Here is a 23,271-nt window from a genome sequence, read left to right on the forward strand (position 1 = left end):
GTGCCCTCTGTCCTGAAAATTTGAGTTCATGTGGAGTTGTTGGTCACCACCAGGGTTATTTCCAAGTTGTACATTTGCAGTTAAGTTGTTATTCCTTAAATTTTGAAGTGTCTTGCTCCTACGGACTGGTTCTGTTATTTGCTAGATTCCATTTTCATTATTCAATGACGTAGGTGTTCTTTCTTCCTGTATTCTCTCATTGGGACCACCCGTTGTACTTCATTGCCCTATGGTGTTCCATGTTTGCGAAATGGGCAGTTTTGGGTACGCTCTATCACTCCTGTAGTCAGTCTTGTCCCCGTTTAGTTTTTTTTTTATTTTAGTTGCTTTAAGTTTTAATAAATACTGGTCGATGCTAGTAAATGTTCTTTCATAATAAAAACGGTAGCGCTAGAACTCAGTGTGTGCTTTTATGATATTGTCCATCTCCACTCTTTCTCTTATTAATTGGTCTGCTGCTGTTTGGTAATGCCTACACATCAATTCTAACAGTTCAATCCCATGCCGATTGAACATATTAAAACATTTTTTTTTGCTTACTTTTTTCGAGTTTGACTTTGGGTCTGCAGCAGTAACTTAGAGTACCTTTTAATTTTTTTTCTGTAGTGGTCCTTTAAAGTAGGTGAAATTTGGTCTCTGGTATACCTCACGTTTGTTGGAAGGATATATACATTGCAGGTAGCTGATTTGATGATATTCAGTTTTTACACAATAAAAAAGATGCTGTGGCGATGATTACGCACAAGATGGTTGAAGTATGAAATAAAACAGGAAAAATTAGGTGGCAATGCAGAAGATGTTGATCAGCAACTGGTTGTAAAGGGAAATGGGAGTACTACAAGGAATGGAAGGCCTGGACTGGATTCAATGGGATTTGTAAAAACTAAGATGGTGGAGTGCAGAGACTTCATGAACGTGACACTTGGAACTGTAAAAAAAAAAATTCCATTTACTACTGACAACATCAGACAGGATAGACAGGCAATGTATAAAGTTGGTGAAATCTGTCACGACATCTGAGAAAAAACAGGTATGATGACAATCATGGCAATCAGGGAGTAAATTCAGTATAACAAGTAGTGCACATGGATCAGGATTTAATAGATGCAAATACAGAATGCAAGAAAGGAAAAACAGATGAAATAAAGGTGGTTATTGCCAGCAGTGATGCTGGCCTTTACTAATGCTTAGGAAGCAATGGTTAAATTAAAGGAGTTGCCTGTCTGCTCGTTTCATGACCTTATGGACACTGATTATATAGGGACTGCAAATCTGGGTAACCTGAGTTTAGTGGAGGTGAAAGATGTAAAGGAGGAGCATACCATGAGTCAAATGCAGAATGAAGAGTGCATTTGTGGAATGCTGCATGGGAAAGATGGAAAAACAAGCTTCATATCTCTTGACTCCGAGCTCAAAACCATAAGCATGCTTAATTTCTGAACTGGAGCAAGGCAGGTCATGCTTATTCAATCTGGTGGATTTTTTTGAAAAGGTCACCAAAGCAATGGATGAAGGCAAAACTGCACACACTCTACACCTTGACCTGGCCAAAGCTTTTTACACAATTTCCCACTCAGGCATAGTGGAAAAGCTAAATAAACTGAGAATAAACCCCTATATGCCAGCCACTGGATTGTCAATTGAGTCACAGATAGGACGTAGATAATCAAAATAGGGAACTTTACCTCCACAAAGAGACCAGTAACCAGTGGAGTCCCCCAGGGTTCTGTGCAGGCATCTCTCCTGTTTAGCACCTACTTTTCTGAAGTAAAAGCCAATACCAAAGGGCTCAGGCAGACTAAGTTTACTGCAAGCCAGGAGCAGTCACTGAATCCCCAAATGACAGGCATACTGCAGAAAGGTTTGTCTCAAATAAATTACTGGTGTCAAAATCATTACTGTATCCTATGGGAAGTCATCTACCACAGGTAACTACCACACTGATAATACTCCTCTAAGAGCTGACCCAGTTGTTCTAGATTTGGGAATGTGGACAGTGACCTAACCTTTGACCAACGTGTGTCTATTGTTGTAAGAAAGTCCTTCTACACTGCACAACTTACAAAGGAACTGTGTTCAGATCTAGGGATTCCATTTTCTCCCTTTACTCAGTCTTTATTAGGCCAGTTATTGAATATAATGCCCCCTCTGGCATGTGTCTGTCCTATATGGACTGACTCAAAGCCCCGTCACTATACTAGGTATCATACAGACTGCTAACAGGTGAACTGTGTCTGGCATACAAGGTATCTTCTGACCCATTACTAACAGATTTACTGCACATCAGCAAGTCAGATGTGCAATACCAACAGAATGGTTTGGAGGGACAGGTATACTTTGCAGCAGATACCACTGCTGTGGAACAGACTCCCCATGCACATAAAACAAAGTTCACCCCTGTCCATTTTCAAGTGCAACTCATGTCTATAGATGGGAAATAGAAAATTTATTCCAGGACTGCACCCTATACTACTAATGGACAGAGACAGCTCCTAAATGCTTTATCCTATGCATGGGTATCCTCAAATTATCTACAGTATGATCCAAATTATTCTCATTAGAGGTAATATGTAATTATTGACCATGGGATGGGCAAGGCCAATCTATAACCAAATGGAATAGGTTATTTCGAACACAAAAAGGGTTAGGCTTAAAATAACCTGCAAGGGCAGCGAACCTTGTACTTACTTATGAACCTATGGAGTATGCATATTTTCTGACAGTTTAAGTGTGCTTTAGAAGACTTATTACTGCACAGATGTGATAAACCTACAGTAAGAAGTCAGTTCAAAATTCTAGTAAGATATCAAAGAAAGCTGTCTGCCTGCAAGAATTACTGTAACTAAAGTGAAAAACAATTACAGGTTCCCATTCATTTAATTTTGCTGTACTTTCACTACTAGTTTTAATACTAAAAACAAAAAAAATGGATTGCAAATATGAATGTTTCTATTATGTTTAACTTGGGACCCATAAAAATAACTGCAAAGTGAAAATGGTGAAATATATGGGATCTATGTCTGAAATATAATTAATGCAGTCCCTATGTTATAAATGAATTAACCTGTTAATCAACTTCAGCAGGATATGGAAAATGTTACATTTAGTTAGTATGTCTGAATTCTGGAAAAAAAAAAAAAGTTATGTACTCACCATAACTTTCCATCTGTGTTGTCTATTTTCATTCTTCCTCAACTTGGGTTTGGATCTGACTCCAGATCATAGAACACAAACTCTCGAGCTCTTCCCTTTACCCACAATGCCCTAGTCACCCTACATACCTCAGACCGTGTTTGCTGCCAACAGACGTACATAGTAGTAGAGAATCAGATAATAATAGAATCTGGGACTCAATCAAAGGAACAGTGGTTCCTCCAATGTCCTTCTCTCTTTCCAGGAGTAAAGCAAAGGAAGGGGTTGGTGGGAGGGAAGTTGAGGAAGAATGAAAATGGACAACACAGATGGAAGGAACACTATGATAAGTACATAACTTTTTTATCTGATGTTGTCATTTTCATTCATTCCTCAATTGTTGGGACAGAGTCCCCAGCTAAATCCTGAGAGGACTCTAAGAAAGGATATTCCTGAGTACAGATGAGCCAAAGACAGCTCTTCCCCTAGAGCCCAGATCCAATTTGTAATGAGCAATAAAGGCATGAGGAATAGCCCAAGCTGCAGCTGTACAAATATCCAAGGAAGCTCTAGACAAAAAGGCTGAAGTAGTTGCCACAGACCTGGTGGAATGGGCTTTTAGTGGTTTGGGTATAAGCAAACCCATTTTTTATTTCATACACAAAGGTAATACAGACAGTCAACCATTTGGCTAAAATCACTTTAGAAACTGGTTTGCACAATTTTAATTCAGAAAAAGAAACCATTGATCGAATTTCCTCAAATCTTTGGTGCCATGAAAGTAAAAAAGTAATTATCTGTTAACATCCAACAGATGTAACATATATTCTCAATTGTTTGAGAAATTTGGAAAGAAAACTGAAGATTGGTAGATGACTGATATTAGATTTCGACACTACCTTAGGTAAAAAGGAAAGATTGGTCCATAGAGATTCTTTATCCTTGTGAAAAATTAAAGGAGTAAGAAAACAGTCTTTCATGTCAATCTTACTTCAGAATTAGCTGATGGCACGGGGGGTGGGTGGGGGGGGGCTGAGTTAAGGGCTGAAGAATAACACTTAATCCCAAGGAAGAGTAGAACTGCTTAAGGGAGGTCTAAGTAACTATGTTCCTCTTAGAAGGGCTTTGCAAAGCTTAAAAAATGTTAAGGTCGAATTATTTATATGAAAGCTAGAAATGGCTAATTGTACTCTGACAGTTGAGAAGCGAGCCCCTTCATTGAAAATCATAGCTAAAAATTTGAGAACCGTAGAAATCAGTGCTGAAAATCTTTTCCATTTACTTTTGCAAACTTTTCTAGTGATAGCTTTGTGGGATGATAATAGAATGTGACAGAGAAAGGTGGTGAAGAGAGCTGGGGCTGTCTAGCAATCTACAGAACTGGAGAAACCATGCGGTCAGCTTGAGGACTAAAATGTCCAGATGAGTCATGTCTGTTTGGTGAGACAGATGGTCTGGAGTTGGATCCAGATGTGCTGGCAGTACCCTCACATATTGGTTGGCAATGGTGCAATATCCACATTACATATTGGTTGGCAGTGGTGGGATATCCACATCACATATTGGTTGGCAGTGGTGAGATCACCACATCACATAATGGGATTCAGTGGTGTGGATACTGAAATCCTGTAGCCTGTAAACAGTGGTCACTAAAGAAGGTGTTTGTACTCTCAAGCAGCCACATGGTAGACATTCAGTTTCATATCACAGTTGTTTTATTATTTGTTAGCTTAGTCAGTCAGGAGAGTAAGCAAGGATGTCAGCAGAGGATTATGGCAAGCTGACAAGGAGCCAGTTGGCTGAGATGTGCCAAGCCAAACGACTGGTGCATGCCAACCTGACTAAAGGGGAAATGGCTGCCACCTTAGTCACAACTGCATCACAGACCAGTGACCAGAAAGACAACCAGACTGGCCTTGGGGATGTACAACTCTCAGAAAATGGACAGTTGAACTGTTCCTCAGAGGACTTAAAAATTTAATTTGGGGTTAAAGAGACAAACTGGAGGCCAAATGTTTGGAGCTAGAATCAGCAGAGAGACTGTGGAGTTTGGAGTCTAAAGAAAAGGAGAAACCGATGGAATTAGAATCAGCAAAGAAACTGAGACATCTGGAAACTGAAGAAAATGCGAGGCAGAGGCAACATGAAAAGGAAATGCTGACTCTTCGCCAGGGTCGTGGAGGTAATGGAGAAGGGAGTAACCGTACCCCAGAAGCAATAAATGTCAGTAAACTTCTTCTTGAGTACCAAGAAGGTGATCATTTTGATAGTTTTACTCATATGTTTGAAAGAGTATGCATACAGTACAATGTTGACTGAGGGCTATGGGTACAGTTCCTCACCTCTTTACGCCATAGTAAGGCTGTATCTGCCATTTCTAAATCGTCTAATACTGAATGCTTAAATTATAATACAGTTAAAAATTGTTTATTGGAATATTTTAAGTTAACACCTAAAGCTTACAGAAAAAAAGTTTTGTGGGAATAGACGCATGGCAGATGAAAGTGTGTCTGATTATATTGCAGAGTTAAGCACTTATTTTCATTGGTGGGTGAGTTGGTGTCAGGTCACCACTTCTGAAAGGCTGTCAGATGTTTTGTTGAGGGAACAAGCCCTTAGTACTTTGCCTCAGGACATGAGAATCTGGTTGGCAGATATGGAATGCAACATTGCAGATGAGCTGGGGAAAAAAAGGGGATCTGTATTTAGCAAGCAAGGCATCACTGCACAGGAAAGGGATACCCAGTGCTGCACATGGATATAAGGGAACCCATGGTGGGCAAAATAAACTACCTCAACAGAATCCACCAGCAACAGAGGAAGCCACTAGTTCAGGTACAAGGACAGGATCAGGGGTTGTATGTTTTAAATGTAACCAGTGAGGCCATGTATCATACAGATGTCCACAGAGGCAAGGTGGGGAACAGAAGGTAGGGGGAGCCAGCAAGTGGGAATAACAGTACACCAGTAGTAAGCTGTCTGGGGACAACAAGGGTACCAAACTACCACAAGAGGTTATATCCTATCTTAGTACATGGGAAACAGGCCACTGCTAAGACAGAGAGCCTCTGACCTAACCATTGTGAAGCTTGCAATGGTTAAAGAGGAGCACTACTTGCTTGAGCAGTCTACTCCAGTCAGAGCTTTAGAAGGGACACCATTCTAAATACCCTTGACTACAGTTCACCTTGACTGGGAGGGTGGAAAAGGAAGAAAACAAGTAGGTATGTTTGAAGATATCCCTGCAGATGTCCTGATAGGAAATGATTTACGTAATGCAATACATTGTGTGCATGCAGTTATACTCAGTCAGGCTTGGAGACAGGCATGTGGGTCTGGTAGCCTGGGGGGGGGCAGACAAACCGCACACTTGAAGCCAGGACTGGTGAGGTGGCTACTTCAGGGAGGGAGCTACCTTGTAAGCAGTGAGACAGAAGGTGAGCCACAACTGCTGGTGAGTACTAATGTTTCCCTTGGACAGAGTGACTGCAAGGGCAAAAGTGAGTAGTAGTACTCAGGTTGACAGTGAGGCTCCGCTGTCAGAGGATACCAGACAACCCATGGAAGGGGAGCTGGGAAGAGTTACAAAGAGAGAGTTGAGACAGGCTCAGCTCTCAGACCCTACATTACAAGGCTTGAGGGAGGCAGCTAGGAAGGCGCCTGATTCTCAAAGAAAATGGGATTCTGTATACTGGAACAAAGGGTTACTGTACAGAGAATGGACCCCTGAGGGAAGGCTTGAGGGTGAGAGAATGCAGCAGTTGGTAGTACCCAAAGCTTACCATCTGAAACTTCTAGCCATAGCCCACGGCATTCCCTTTACAGGTTATATGGGCATAAAGTGTACCAAGAGACTATTTTGCAGAACTTGTATTGGCCTGGGATTGCAAGGGATGTAACAGGGTACTGCAGGACCTGTGAGCAGTGCCAAAAAGTAGGCAAAGCAGGAGGACAAGGTCAAAGCTCCTTTGATGCCTTTGCCTGTGACACAGGAGCCATTTCAGAGGGTAGCTATGGATATTGTGGGACTTCTGAATACCCCAAGTTCCACACGGAAGAAGCGTATCCTACTGGTAATTTATTATGCTACTAGACACCCTGAGGTGGTGGTTCTGTCCTCCATCGAGGCAGAGACGGCAGCAAATGCTTTGCTACAGATATTCAGCAGGGTAGGTTTCCCAAGAGAAATACTGACTGACAGATGTGGCAGTTTTATGTCAGACCTGCTGGCTTGTCTGTGGGAGTGCTGTGGGGTGAAGCACCTAAAGACCATCCCCTACTATTCGCAGACTAATGGTCTTGTGGAGAGGTAAAACTCTACACTAAAGACCATGCTATACCACTTACAGACCAGTTTAAGAAACAGTGGGACAAATATTTGCCCAGTCTGTTTGCTTACAGACAGGTACACCAGAAATCCACAGGTTTCTCACCCTTTGAATTGCTGTATGGGCATCGGGTGAGGGGACCTCTAGATTTGATTCATTATGAGTGGGAAGGCGAGTGTGAATCCCACAAGGTGACTGTTGTGGCATAAGTCCTAAACCTCAGGACAAGGCTCAGGGAGCTCATGGGCTTGGCCCAAGACACCTGGCAGGGGCCCAAAAGCAGAAAAAGGTTTGGTATGACAGGAATACTCGAGCCAGAGAGTATGCTGCCCATAGGGCAGCATGTTATGGTTCTCATTCATGTCAGACACAATAAGCTACAGGCAAGCTTGGGAGGAACCCTTCAAATGGGTAAGGACGGTCAGTGTTAACTACATGGTAGAATTGCTAGGCAGATGGCAGGGGCACAAAGTGTACCATGTTAACACCATGAAACCTTACCATGATAGGGAGGCCATGGTGGTAGGTATGTGCAGTAGAAGGCAGGAGAAGTCAAAGGGGGATCTATGGCTACAGCAAGCCAGCCAGCACAGGAACAGAGACTCCTCTTGGGAAGGATTATTGGAGGACCAACCACCCCTTTGTTTGAGGAATTCTAAGATGTCTTCAAATGAGACATCATTGGGTGGTGATCTTGGGGAATTTTACCCTTCATCAAAGTCAGTGTCCTCGGTGACAGATTCTTGTGGACAGTCTTAGTGCCTCCTTTTGCACTTCCGCTTCCGAGGAACCTTTTTGATGGGATGCTCTGTTAAAGTTGTTTTAAAAGTCAAAGTCAAAAAGGAAGATTACCCAGAATTTGAAAATGTAGCTTGGTGTTTGATGATACTTCAAATGTGTGGAGGAAAAAAAAAATACTATATCTGTCCCTCCTGTTTTTTTTTTTTTTTCCCCCTAATAGGTGGTTCAGGTGAAACATTTGACAACAGCAGTGTTATGATGGAATGGTAAGTTCAGTGTAATGGAAAGATCCGAGAGAGAAATGAAGTGGAGTAATTGAAATGTCAATAAGTGTTCTCTTAATGACAGGCACTTAAAATAATTACTGGGTTCAAACCTAGACTGTGAACATTCAAGAGAAAGAAAATGAAGCAATTAGTACTGCACTGGCAGTGGAAAATAGGTATGGAATGACTCCCTGCAAAGAACCAAATGATAAAATATTACAATATGAAGAATTTGCTGGTAAGAAATTAGCACAATTAGTATATTTAAAACGGTGTATAACACTATATATATATATATATATATATATATATATATATATATATATATAGGTTCATAGGTGTGTACTAGGCTAAAAGCCCCGAAGCCTTTACAAGCCTAGCATATAGGATTACCCTGGCATCGTGCCACCTGACCTTAGTTCCCAGTGCTTCTGTTGAGTAAAGCCAATGGCGTGATCCCTGGGGTGATTTTTCTATTTCCCATCCACTCATCAAGATTTCTCTTGAAGAGGACCAGTGAGGTGCTCTGCTTGACATGTATGGGAAGTCTATTCCATAGCATGGGAAGTCTATTCCATAGCATGGGCAGTCTCTGGGTTATGAACCTGTCCCTCCAGCATGTTCTGCTGATTGTAGTAATGAGGTTGAGTTCTCTTGACTGTGTGGTGTGGAAGGATTGGGATTCCTTTAGATGTAGCATTGCTAACAGAGCTGGGTCAGACATGGCTTTGTAAGTCAAGCAGAGATCACCTCTAAGTAGGCGATATGAGACAGAGAATAATTGGAGTTTTCTGAGTCTGTCCATATAGGACAAATGTTTAAGACCTAGGATCCTCTTTGTGAGGTACATTTGCGGCCTCTCCAGTCGTTGCAGGTGTTTAGTGAGGCACATGCCAAATGGGGCACTGTACTCAAAGACTGGCCTAAAGAGTGAAGAGTAGAGGGGAGACAATGACCCCTTTCTTCCTGGATGCAAAACTCTTGGTAATGAGATGTGCCAAATAGGACTTTCTGACCACAATGGCAATGTGGTGGTCAAAAGAGAGGTTGCTGTCAACCTCTGTTCCCAGATCTCTTATAACACTTTCATGTCTGTTATCTGGTATATACGCACAGCATTCTTCTCTGATAAGCGCGCACGTACCACCTCTCGCCGCTAGGGTGAAGTCAAGAGCCATTCGATTTTGTAGCACAACAGTTCTCATTGCATTCAGTTCATCAGTCACCATTTCTAGGGCAGAAAAAGTTGCATTACTCATTACTTCGAGAAGTTTCGACAACTTCCTCAGCTCCCAGATCGACTACCATCGATGTGGTAATTCATGGGAACCAGGTTTGTCCCAAAGGGGATGATGACATTTTTTGGCATTGAGCTTAAGGCCATGGTTCTGACACCAGTCATTGATCTCAGTGAAGCCTTTCTGTAGGATGTCAACATCACTTGGAGAGTTAATAATAGCTCCCAACTTGCAATTGCCTGTGAACTTTGTCAGCCAGAGTCCCTTTGTGTTGGCCTGGACTTCAGAGAAGTAGATACCAAACAGGAGAGGACCCAGGACCAAACCCTGTGGGACTCAACTCATGACTGGTCGGCAGTCTGACTTGGAGTCAGCTACTTCTACATTGTGGGTTCTACCTGTGAGGGGCTGATGCCTAGCTTAGTCAGTTTTTCTATGATTCCTGAGTGGGGAATGGTATCAAAGGCCTTGGCCAAATCAAGGTAGGCTATATGATCCACCTTGCTTTCATCCACAGCTCTGGTGACTGACTCAAAGAAGTTGACCAAGCTGAGCAGGCATTACCTATCCTTCACAAAACCAAACTGTGTGGGATCCAGACTTTGGAGATTCCCTATATCCTTATTTATTAGGTCCATAATGATGCATTCCATAGCTTTGCATATCAGACTCGTCAGGCTAATGGGGCGATAGTTCCCAGGGTCTGTAGTCACTCCTCATTTGTGGAGAGGGATGACTGTAGCAGTGCGACATTCGGTAAGGACAAAGCCTGAGGTGAGGCTGTGATTGAACAGGGCACACAGGTGAGGTGCTAGTTCACTCTGTAGTTCATGTAGAACACAGTCAGGGATATTGTCAGATCCTGTAGAAGCTGTATTCTTGGCCTTGGACAGTGCTTTTTTAACCTGTGCAGCACTAATACTGAGTGCCTGGCAATCTACTGGTATTTTGACTGGTCCTTTGTGGGGGAGAGAGGGGTAAAGTTGGCACAGAATCTGTTGGCCAGTATAGTGGCAATATCTGTTGACTCGGTATAGGAGGTACCATTGTGCAGTAGCTCAGAGCAAATCTGGGTATTGCTGTGGAGATTCTCTACATAACTATAGAAAGTCTTGTGGTTGTCTTTACTATCTGCTGCAATTCTGTTTTGATAGCTAGCTTTAGTGGATTTGATAAGGGATCTTAGCTTTCTGTTGAGGCTGATAAGGGAGTTTTTCCAGTCTTGGGACTTCTCCTTATTCCGCATCAGTTTCCTCCTTCTGTTGTAGAGTTTGTATATGGCAGGGGACCACCAGCTTGGCTTCCTTTTTTTGGAGGAGAGTGTCTTGGTTCTATTGGGTATAGCAAGATGCATGCATGCGTGTACACGTTTGTACAGTGCATTGGTGTATAATTCAGTGGTCATGCAACTATTCTCCATTTGCATGGGTGCCGTGAAGTTAGCCAACTCTGTTTTTAGGAGCCCAAAGTTAGCTTTGGAAAAGTTTTTCCTGGTGATTACATGTGCGGGGGGTGGGGGTGGGGATTGGGAGGGATGGTGATCTCCAAGGTGATGTTTGTGGTCGGATCTAACCAGGGAGGAGTTGACTATTGGTCTAGAGCATCGGTTGCCCGTGTTAGTAATAACCAGGTCAAGGATGTTGCTACTTCTAGTGGGGGTAAGAATGAGCTGGTCCAGGGCACTGGAATTAATGAATTCCAGGAAACGTTGGGCAAGTGCATTGGTACACGAGTAGTTTTCCCAATTAATGGAGGGGTAGTTGAAATCACCCAGTATGAGAGTGTTAGGTTGGACCCTAATATTCTCCATGGTGCTTAGGAACATGAAGTGTGAGTCTTGGGACATGATTGGGGACCTATAGCAGGCTACGACGTGAATTGCTGTCTTACCCAGTGTTAGCTGTACCTGAAGTATCTCAGATGCGTTATGTTGGGCTACCAGTCTGGAGGTGTGCACATCCTTTATGAATATGAAAAAAACACCACCTTTGGAGCTTCGGTCCAAGTTCTGGGGCTGAAAGGTGTGGAATGAGCGAATAGCCTGGTAGTGCAGGGGTGCTTTCTGCTGCCTTGAACTAGGACTCTGTTACGGCACAAATGTTGATGTTCTCCATTTTAAGGAGTGCTTCGAGTGGGTGCATTTTGAGATTTAGACTTCTAGCACTGAGCAGCATGATTGCATTTGTTTGTAGCTGTTACGGTGGTAATTTGGTCTTTGGAACGCCACCTAAAAAAGGCACTATAGGGGTGCCAAGAGCCATGACCAGTATCCGGAAGCCCAGGGGTGACAGATGCAGGCCATCTCTGGCAAAGCATCAAGGTCTGTCAATCATGTCATCCCAGGCAGACAGACACTGGATCCCCTTAGAATGACAGCAGAAGCTTAGCCAATTGCTGAAATCAATCATTTTCTGCTTGTACTGTGGTATCATTGTGGATGATGGTAGGATGCTGCTCTCTCTCTTTATATAATATATATATATATATATATATATATATATATATATATATATATATATATATATATATATACACACACACACACACACAGATGCACAATACAAAAAGTGCAGAATAGTGAAAGTATGGGAAATGAAGAGTAGCATAAAGTATGAAAAGAGATATGGGTTTTCGAGTCTATGCTGTACTGGTAAAGGAGGATGCTCTTATTAATGAGATATTTTCAAGACATTTGCATCACAGTAGCACACACTGGCACAATGAGAAGCATTGTCACCTCACAGCAATAGGTCCTCCTGGTTTGACTCTCAGTTGGAGTGCCTTCTGAGTGGAGTGCATGTGCTTCCTGTGTTCCTGTGAGTTTTATTTGGGTGCCCCTCCACAATATATCAATACCATGTGCTTGGTGGAATGGCAACTCAAATTATCCAAAGGTGTGCATGTAATATAGAGGAAAGGGCTGGTAATCTATTTCCATTCCTTACTTACTTAGTAAACTCTGTGGATGGCGACAGCTGTTCATGACGTCATTATAGGAGTCAGATGTCACTCAACAGCACTGGATGGGTGGATCATAACACAGAAATAAGAGTGTGGTGCTGAGGTAAAGGACTAAGATATCTGAATGTAAATGTTACTTTCGGGTTATAAAATCAGAAGTTTAGCTGATAGCAGATGTGAATTCATTTTTTTAAATCAGTTTTTTATTCAGGTTTCAGGGAAAATTTCTCAGTTGTTTTCAGACAACTGTTAATCAGGCAAACTGTGATTTACTTGGATGTTAATACTTCCTCATATCCTATGCAATGCAGTGTAAGCTAAGAACTGTCAAACAACTTGGGAACAGAGGCAAACTAATAGGTAGGTGGTAAGTCATGTCTAGACATTACAACAAGCTGCATTACATAAAGATCACTAAGAATGTACTGGGAAGTTAAATATGACAGCTATAGCAAATGTATACAGTAAACAGTACACATACCTTGGACTGTATTGTCCTGAGATTAACTATCTCCATATCGCAAGGCATGGATGCTTTTAGTGGTGAAAACTCATTCAGCAAAGAAACAGAGTTATAGTTCAGGTGAACAGCCATGGGAATAACTGGATGATTCAGAAACATTGATGTTGCATGACTCAACAGGGAAGGATAGCTAACTGGCTTCTTGATTTCTCCCTGTTAAAATACAAGGAAAACAATTCAACAGAAGAACAATAACTCTTTTCAGGTGATTTCTGGATAAATGACATAAAGTCCTAGTGGATCTACCACAGTAATACAAATTAACACAACTGAATAAAAATAAATTATTTATTTAAATGCTGTGTTGGGTTAGTTCAAGTGCACTTCAATTCCTTTCAACTTACTTTAACGCCCATGAATCCAATTTACCAAAGGAGACAACGGTGATATCTACAACAAGGCTCTCCCTCTCTGAGTTATGAGTCCCATGAGCCACCACTGTAAAGGATAAAACTACAGGAAAGCAGCAGCTACAAAGAGAAATGGTGTGAAGTAAACCAGTGAATACTGTGCTACAACCAGCATTAATGACCAAATATTGAGGAAAGTACAATTGTCCTGTCTTACTCTGCTAAAAGTCTTAAGAAGAACTTGAATGATACATCTGGAGGTAGAAACCAAACTAATCAAAGTTAAGAAACCAGACTGTACATGAACCAGAATATCATGATGTACAATAGCTTTGGCACATTAGAATACAGATGTGCAAAAATGATCATAAAAAACAATATATTTGTCAATAATATGGTTACTGGCAAAGGAATTCATGACTGGAATGTGAAATACTCAGCTACAATAACAGCACTTAAAATGAATAAAGTGGTCAGTATAATGAAAAAAGATTTAGTTCATCTCTCCCTACCCCCACCCCCCAAAAAAATAGAAAAGCAGTGTAACTTTTCATATGGCTGCACTGCTAACAGTGATCTTGAAATTTATGTTAATCAAAGAACACAGGTGAGTATTTTTATGGTGGCATCAAAATTTGTGGCTTCTGAGGTAATGGTTTGTTTAATCAACTTCTGTTTCATCAACAGAATAGAACAAATTTGTGAAACAAGGAATCTTTAAAAAATAGCCCTGTATACTCCGGAGGGCAAGCTCCAGTTACCCACCTTGTTAAATGGCTTTGTTTTCTACACATTCTTACTTAAAAAACAAACCCTGGCAGTCACTCAACAGGTATAACACTTACCTTTGATGCCAGCAGAAGCCAAAAACTGTGGGTTCTATTCCCACATAGCATGGAAATTATGTTACAGCATTAACACTGTAGTGCAGCACAAGGAGGGTGTTGCACTTTCCAGACACCATCCTTTGATGAAACACTAAACCAAGGTCTCGCCTGCTAAAGATGGTTGTACCTCAGATGGAAATAAAAGTTCCTATGGCACTTAGCACAAAAAGTAGGTTAAGTTCCCTGCTGTCCTGGACAGATATCTCCCAGTTACCACAAATACCACTTTGCAACACACCAAAATGCCAACTCAGATTTCCTCAAAAAGGCCACACTTTCAGGGAACTAACCCACCCAAAAAGACAGATAGACAAACATCAGACAGACAAACTAATTCACCTCAATCCCCATGAAGTCACAAAAAATGAGATAACAACACAATTACTCCAAAAGATCTCCATTATGTCCAGAGATACTGCACAAGGAACTTCTAGGAATAAAGGCACAACTTACTTGCAGATTGATTGTCTGCAACTAGATGAAATGCATGACTTGGTTGAAGTCATTGAAATCCAGAAAGGGACAAAAGTCATCCACCCCTTTCAAGATCAGGATAAGCAAAGACTAAATTCCATGACCCCCCCAAATTCAAAACAGCCTCTGTGGTTAAGATCTGAGCCTGGAGTTCTACTGAGACAGACTGATCCACCAGTGGAGCTCATTCTGTTTTGTGACTTCAGAATGTGGGCAAGAATGACAATGTCGACCACTTCTCCAAGCAGGGAAAACATGAAGACTCCCTACCAATGAAGAGTCCCAGACTAAGTGAAGACTGGAAAGGTGTGGCAAGTAGCATATTTTTTATTTAATTAACTGGCATTGGAGGCGGTAAGACTGTTTGATGCTCAAGAGCCCTCCTTGGTCAGCAAAAAGGAATCTTGCTTTCTGGAGTTGGGCATGCTTAGAAGAGGAAGGAGCAGAAGAAGAATTAGGTGGATCATAAAGACCCACCACCAAGGTGAGGGCTTGTTTCCTCCTCAGGAGGTCATTCACCCACTACTGGGAAGGATGGATGAAGAGCACCTCAAACAACAACTGTGCATCTAGGATGTTGTTCCTGAGATTCTCCTTCAAGAACACAAACTCAGCCACATCATGCTGTTCAGTCAAATGGCTGATCCTGTGGTCATAGCTGAAATATTAATGAAGTCAGACTGCTTAGGATACACAGTAACCCATCACAGAAGCTTGGGAAGACATTCCTTTAGGCCAGACTCGGAAGGGTCCTTGAACTTTATCTTCTTCACAAAGTGGGACTGGAACTGAGGCAAGTTGAGAGGAATATAGAAGGGCTTTAAAACACAACATGGAAGAGGAATACGCCCTCATAAGACATCTGTCCAAAGCTCTGGGTTCCCTGTCTAAAGAAGATGGCAAAATGCAGCCTATGCCAAACTGAATAAATTACACATGGTCAGCAAAAGAATGCTTACTGAACCCTGCTCTGCCCATTTAGGCAGAGGCTTGAAAATAGTGTTAACCTTATTGGGGGGTAAAAGAGCAAAGTAAGAGTGTCTCTAGGCTGCCATGATGGCATCCTGAATAACTTGCTCCAGATGGAAAGGGAGATAACTCAGGACAACTCAAGATTCTGCTCTGCCAGGCACTTCTGTGGAAGGGATGAATAGAAGCTCGAGTCTAATCCAAACAGTCATCCTTCATTCTAATTTTGCCCAGGGACAGGAGCATGTGGAGAGGCAGATGTGAAGGTGTTCTCACTACCACGTCCATCTGAGTGGTAGTGCCTTCTGGAACTTTCAAATAACTAAAGGAGTCATACTGCAAGGAACAACAACACACCCCTCCAGCTAAGGGTGTAAAAGCTCATGTGAAGGGAGGCATGAGACTAACTGGAGTCCGGTAACAGGGAATAAAAAACAGTGCATTATCTACAGCACCTTAGAGAGATTCCAGTCATGAGATGCTTCAGAATAAACTCAATAATCTACTTCATCAAATCCAGAATGAAGAACACCCCAAACATCAATGACAAAAAAAAGATTACGTTGATGCCTAGTCCTTGAGACATGCTTCTTGGCTCCCCTGATTTGTTGACAGGAAATTGATTTGACAGCTCACAGAGCCTTGGGAACCCATCCCAGAACAGTCCTCATGTCTGAGCACTACTAATGCACTACAGGATTACTCAAGGGTCCACACTATTGTACTACACTGATTGTCTCAAAGGCTCCAGTCAATCACCCAGAGCAAGAACCTTGAAATACTCTCCACCAGTGAGGGGAGGTAATGGTGCATTCCCCCTATCGCCTCCTCCTCTGGTACCAAAGCCAAGTAAGGGGTCAGATTCTACAGTTTACTAGGAAAAAAAAGGAAAGCTAATCACGTGAATGACTTGGGAGAGGCAGCTGGGCATCAGACTTACCTTAAGAAAAGTTAAACATCAGCCTTCTCTCTGAGTGTTTGTCTATGCACAGATGCTCTGACTTTTGCCTGGGGATATGAGAAAGACCTCCTACTGGCCTCCACAGGAAAAGCAACAGCTACCATATTGTCAACTACAAAGTAGGCCAACAACTTTTCCCTTCTTTGCTTTCACATATTAGGGTTGAACCTCTGGCATCTGTAGTAGTTACCAGCAAAGTGACCCTCCTTGGGATAATACGAGGAATGCTGGCACATGCCTTGGCTAGTAAACACCTGGACACTTAAGTGTTGGTTAAGCATAGGAATACAGGACATCACTGACAACAGTCAAGACCGATATCTGAACTATGAAAAGACCACAAAAGAACTAGCTGGAGTGTTAAGGCTTATATCAGTACAGTTGTACAGACATCCACAAAGTGTGCAATTTCACAGTAAAATGTGTTGGATTATGACCAGTGAAGATGCATCAAGGAATGACCCAATTAAGATGGGTTCTAATGTTAGATCAAGGCATTTCTGTCAGCTTTCAGTATTATATTCAATTAAAATCATCCAAATCATTAGATATAAGCTTAATTACATTACTACAATACTGGACTGAAATATAACTGGTTCTGATGAAGGACTGATGGAATTAAGTTTTAAGGGTTGGGAGGATGGCCTAATGGTTAAGGTGTTTGCCTTGCAAGCACGAGGTACAGGGTTTGAGTCTCACACGGGATAATTGGCTAAGCTTAGAATGGCTCGCAAGGGCAGTAAGCTTAGTACTAATCTATGAGCCTATGAGCCTAATCCTTCATTCATCAGTTACCCCAACCATAGAAACTATGATCTGAAATTGGAAAAAATGCAGGTCACACAGCAAGCATTCAAGACTTCTAAGAAACAGCATTAACTAGCAAATCTGATTTGCAAAACTACTAAAAATATACATATTTGGAAGTTCTATAAAAGCCTCTTGAGTTATTGGAAAGAGAAAGTGATCTACACTGGCAATGTTGAGCATGACAGTTAAAGTGCCTGTTCTGCTGAGGAGAATTTAATTCCTGGTACCTGCTCTGCAGTTTAATTAAATATTTCAGAACACTGCATTCTAGGTCACTCAACAAAGGGAAGCGAAGCTGGCTTTCTCTGACAGAGATAATGTTAAACATAAGAAAATATCCTCACTTAACATGTGGCAAAGGCCACAAAAAGCAACAGTTTTTCACCCCCTATGAATAACGAACTAACTTGTGATATTAGCTGCTAATGAAGCAAGAAAGAATGTTGCTTGCATTACTGATGGTATGGTGTAATTTCACCACCATTCCTGACTTGCTGTCAGATATCATGCTAAACTTCTAGCAGATACCTAAAGCACCAATGCCAAGCAAAATAGAATGATGAACACTGCAACAGGCTATGTGAACTGTGCAGCTGTCTTATAGTTAACACGAGCTAGAATGTAAAACAGAAAAGCAGTACAAAGTGTACTCTTTTCAGAAGAAAAATAAAATGTAGTTGTCTTTCCAGCAGAAAAGGGCAGCAGGGCTTTAAAACTAAAACTGCTCCCTGAACACATTTACAAACCTTATTGTCTTCCTAAAGCTATACTGCTGTGGGTTGGCAGCAAACAGAAGTGATCTTTTAAAATCAAAACCAAACAGAAAATACTGAACCTGTGACTATTTCAAGCAAGTTCAGAGAAAGTGCAGTTGAGTAAGTAAACTTGCCATAAAATACAGTTGTGTGCACTTACCATAAATGTAGATGTTAGCTTGTATTCAGTGCTGCAGACATCACCTGTGGGTTATCCCTGCTGTGGTAGCCCTCAGCCGGCCCGAATACCTGAGTCAATGTTTTTCTACGCCATACCATTGCATCAGTTTTTCTTGCCCTAACCAGTCAGAGGCCCAAGTAAATATGGTAAAGGTGTCCCTGGTGGCTAAAAGCCACCATTAGAAACTTATGTCTCCCAAAAGAATGTAGATATAAGGGGGCAGGATGGTGGGAAACCAGGACTGCAACAGTGAATACACTCGAACATCTAGATTTAGTGTACACTATACTATGTTCTTCGTGTTTCACTGTGGCAGTCATCAACTGTCGGAGGATTCCCAAAGCTGAGGTGAAGGGTGGTAGGATTAGTAAGAGACCTAGGAATGGGTCAGCATGCCCTGCAGAGGAAACCTTGCCCTAGCCTTAGAAAACAGAGGTAGGTAGTAATGCTTGGTAAAGGTATGGACAAAAGTCCAGGTGGCAACTTCCAGGATGTCCCTGGTGGGAACTCCTCAGAAGAATGCTGTGGAAGTGGAGGCTGCCCTAGTGAAATGGGTTTGAACAGACTTGGGGGGGGGGTTCCCATGCAATCTATAGCAGAAATGGATACAGTGTGATATCCATTTGGAAATGGCTTGTTTGGAAATGGGCTTCCCCTCTGCCCCTGGGGCAAAGCTGATAAGTAAAGTAGTTGGTTTATTTTCCGGAAGGGTTTAGTACGGTCCAGATAGTATCTGAGCTGTCTGTGCACATCTAGTGAGTGCAGAATTCTTTCCCCCTAGTTTTGAGGGTTAGGAAAGAAGGTGGGTAGATATATGACCTGGTTGAGAGTTACATTAGAGACCACCTTGGGCATAAAGGAGTGATTAGTCCTCAGACAGACGTTGTCTGCATGGAAGATGATGAAGTGCTCAATGGCCATCAGTGCCTGAAGTTCTGAAACCCTTCTGGCTGAGGTGATAGCTACGAGAAAAGCAGTCTTCCAGGAGAGGCATCTTAGTTATGCTGAATCAGCAGGTTCGAGGGGTGGTAAAGTTAGTTTTTCCAAAACATAATTCAGGTCCCAGGCTGGAGTGGGTGGCCCACTGGGAGGTCTGATATTAGAAGCCCCTCTGAGGAACTGTTTAATCAAAGGATGGGAGAACATGGGGCTGTTCTGTATCAAAATGAGCTGAAATGGCTGAGGCATGGATTTTAATAGATGATGAGAAGGACAGGCCACTATTAAGTAGCTCCGCTAGGTAGTCCAGGATAAGAGGGATGGAAGGTTGTGAGGTATTGGCCCCTCTGGACTGGCTCCAGGAGCAGAATCTTTTCCATTTTCCTGCATAGTATTTTCTGTTGCTGGGCCTTCTGGCTTCTGCAATAATGTCTAGGAGCTGTTGGCTTAACAGGGGTCTCTTGTTTGCCTTTAGAGTATTAGCCATGCTGACAGTTTGACAGTCTGCAAGTCTGGGTGCAGCATCCCCCCTCTCACCTGAGTTAAGCGGTCTGAGATCAGGGGAAGCTGCCTGGGAGGCTGTAAGGTCAGGCTGTGTAGTAAGGGGTACCAATGCTGTCTGGGCCAATCTGGAGCAATGAGATGGCCTTTGGTTTCTCCTCCCTTATTTTGATCAGTACCTTGGAAATAAGGGGCAGAGGAGGGAATGCGTACACAAAGAGGGTGTTCCAGGGGAAGGTCAAGGCATCCACCTTCCAAGCTAGGTGGTGATACTCCCTGGTACAGAATTCTTTCAGCTGATGGTTGAGGTGCGAAGCAAAGAGATCCACCTCCGGAGTCCCCCACGCCTGAGTGATTTGTAAAAAGATTTTTCTGTAGAGCTGCCATTTGTGGGGGTCCAGTAAGTTTCTGCTTTAGTGGTCTGCCAGGGTGTTGTTGATCCCTGGTAGGTATTGGACTATCAGATGTGGCCCCATGGAAGAGGCTGCCATCCAGAGGTTCATGGCTAGCCTGCACAGAGGGTAAGATTGGGTCCCTCCCTGTTTGTTGATGTACCACATTACTGTGGTGTTGTCTGTTTTGATAATGAGAACATCTGGCTTGTGATGGGGTTTGAAGGATGTCTGAGCCTTTTGTACTGCCATCATTTCCTTCTGGTTGATGTGTAAGGGAAGGTGCTGTGCATCCCAAAGACCTTGAGTGCACCTGCCTTCTAGGTGAGAGCTCCAAGTTATGTCTGAGGCGTCGGTGGTAATGGTCTGCCCGGTTGAGCAGTAGGTGAAGGAAAGACCCTTGTTCTGGGCACAGGCCTCTGCCCGCCAGAGAAACTCGGCCTGTATACAGGGGATCAGAGTGAGAGAGGTCTCTAGGGGTTGAGAATGCTGACACCAAAGGTTCTTTAGGTGCAACTGAAGTTTTCTCATGAGAAGCCTGGCCAGAGGAATTAGATGGATGCAAGATGCCATGTACCCCAAGGCTTGCAGGAGCTTCCTCGCAGTGAGGGGACTTCTGGAAGTCAGCTGTGTAAAACAGAGAGGCAGGAAGCTCTGCTTTTCTGGGGATAGGAAGGCCATTTGGGATGCTGTATTCAGCAGTGCTCCCAAGAAAATGATCTTCCCGGAGGGTGTTTGCCTTGATTTCTTCTCATTGATGGTGTACCCTAAGGAGGTTAGGAGGGTTTTGACACAGAGGAGGTCCTTGAGGAGCTTCTTCGCAATTTGCCTGAATGAGGTAGTCATCCAGATAAGGGTAAATTTGTATATTTTTCTGTCTGCAAAAGGCTATGGCAGGGGCTAAGCATTTGGTGAATACCCTGGGAGCAGTAGATAAGCAAAAGGGTAGTGCAGAGAACTGAACGTGTTGTGAGCCTGCTCTGAAGCAAAGTAATTTCCTGCAGAATTACCTTATGGAGATGCGGAGGTAGACATCTTTTAGATCCAGGGTAACTAAGCAGGCATTTTTTGTCAGCATAGGCAGCAGCTGCTGAAAATTTAGCATTCTGAATTTGGGGACCACAAGGAAGGTGCTCAGAATGGATAGATCCAGGATGGGGCGCCAAGTGCTCTCTTTTCTGGGAACCAGGAATAGTCTGGAATAAAAGCCTCTGCTTGTTTGACCTGAGGGGACAGGTTCTACTGACCCTTGGGATATAAGAGTTTGGACTTGTTTCAATGCCTCTGCCCACTGATTTGGAGGTAAGTCTGGATACCCTCTTGGAATTGGGAGTTCGTTGAAGGAGAATATGTATCACTGAAAAATTATCTTTAAAACCCATTGGTCCTTGGTTACAGAAAGCTAATTTTCTTTGCAGAAGGAGAGCCTTCTTTCTAGGTTTTGGTGAGTGGAAAGAGGGCACAGGGGGGAGAGGGAGTCATAGAGAGTTTTTGCCATAGAGGGATGGCTTAGACTCTCTGCCTTTGGCGCGGAAGTGGTCCACTGTTTGGTTCTGTGCTGTCCCTGGGATAGGAGTCTGGGTGGTCTGTCCCTGTGGTGCTTACCTGTCTGCTAGGTGCAGGAAAGGACCACTGTTTTGAGGGAAAATTCCTGCTGAACCTAGGAGCTTGTACCTGAAGGAAGTCTTTTACTGTTTACATAGATTTTGCTTTGTCTTCCATCTTGTTAAGCACCTCTTCTGCTTTTACTCCAAACAAGCGGTCCTTATTCAAGGGTGCATCAAGTAATTTAGATTTGACATGATCAGGGAGAGGTTGTTCCTTCAACCATGCATGTCTCCGAATGACAGATCCTGACACTGCTGCCCTACATGAGGCTTCTAGGACATCATATCCACAGTGTAATGAGTGTTTAGCCATTTGACAAGTAGAGTGCAGTAAATCTGCTAACTCTTTCGAATTGGCACAGTCAGGAAAGATTGAAATCTTTTGTTTTAAAAGTTCCAAAGTGTGTTGTTGATATTTTAACATGTGGAACTGACAGTTGAGTGCTCTGATAGCTAAGGTTGCAGAGGTGTATACTTTTTTACCCCATCTGTTCAGAGTTCTGGAGTCCTTGTCAGAAGGAATAGGATTCTTTGCAGAACTATCCTTAGCTCCCTTTGGTCACTGTGTAATGACCTTCGGGTCTGCAGCAGCATTTCTGTACAGCTATTTGCGAGAATCCGGTACTCTGTAATACCTGTCAGGTTTTCTGGGAGCAGGTGAGAGGGCGTCAGTAGTTAAGTTGGATTCATGGTAGACATCAACCACCTCTAAGATTGGAGGAATGGCCAAGGGTCTGTGCTGGGGCAGGTCTAGAAACTCTCTTAGTCTTTTCTTAGACTGAGGCAAGTCCTGGTATTCCCAGTGGAAATGTTCCCTGAGGGTGTGAAGGATTTCCCCAAAGGAAATATCTTCTGGTGGGGTGGCAGAAGGAATGGATTCCTCTGCATCTGAATCCTCATAAGCAGTCACAGGTTGTTGTTCCTCTTCAAAATCTGAATAATCAGACTCCTCAGAATCCTGTTCTGTTAGTATTTCAGGAGAAAAGTCTATTTTCCTTTTAGAAGGACTGGCCTGACTACCTCTGATAAGGGTGATAAGATCCTCTGCCATTTTAAGCATTTGAGCTTGGGGTGGAGCAGGGGTAAAATGTGGCCTTGCCTCGAGGCCTAAGAGTATCCAATGGCCTGAGAGAAATGGTAGTCGGAGAAGACGTTTTTTTGTCTAGATTCGGTAGTGCGAAAAACCTCCTCGGAAGCTGGTGCCTGCGTAGCGGCTCCAGACTCAAACAAGGCAAAGACAACCAAAGGCTCAGAAG

General features: G+C 42.9%; 1 protein-coding gene across 1 annotated transcript in view; it reads right to left on the reverse strand.

Annotated features, from left to right (window-relative positions):
• The window catches only part of MAN2A1 (mannosidase alpha class 2A member 1), a gene marked incomplete in the record, with an annotated part of 1,886,421 nt that overhangs the window by 236,396 nt on the left and 1,626,754 nt on the right, over nucleotides 1–23,271 (reverse strand). The window contains 1 exon segment of the mRNA XM_044064270.1: nucleotides 13,148–13,342. Coding sequence (XP_043920205.1) covers nucleotides 13,148–13,342 — 195 coding nt within the window.

This window comes from Protopterus annectens, chromosome 2.part2 (genome assembly GCF_019279795.1).
Source record: "Protopterus annectens isolate FY-2018-M chromosome 2.part2, PAN1.0, whole genome shotgun sequence".
In the NCBI taxonomy this organism is placed as follows: domain Eukaryota; kingdom Metazoa; phylum Chordata; order Ceratodontiformes; family Protopteridae; genus Protopterus; species Protopterus annectens.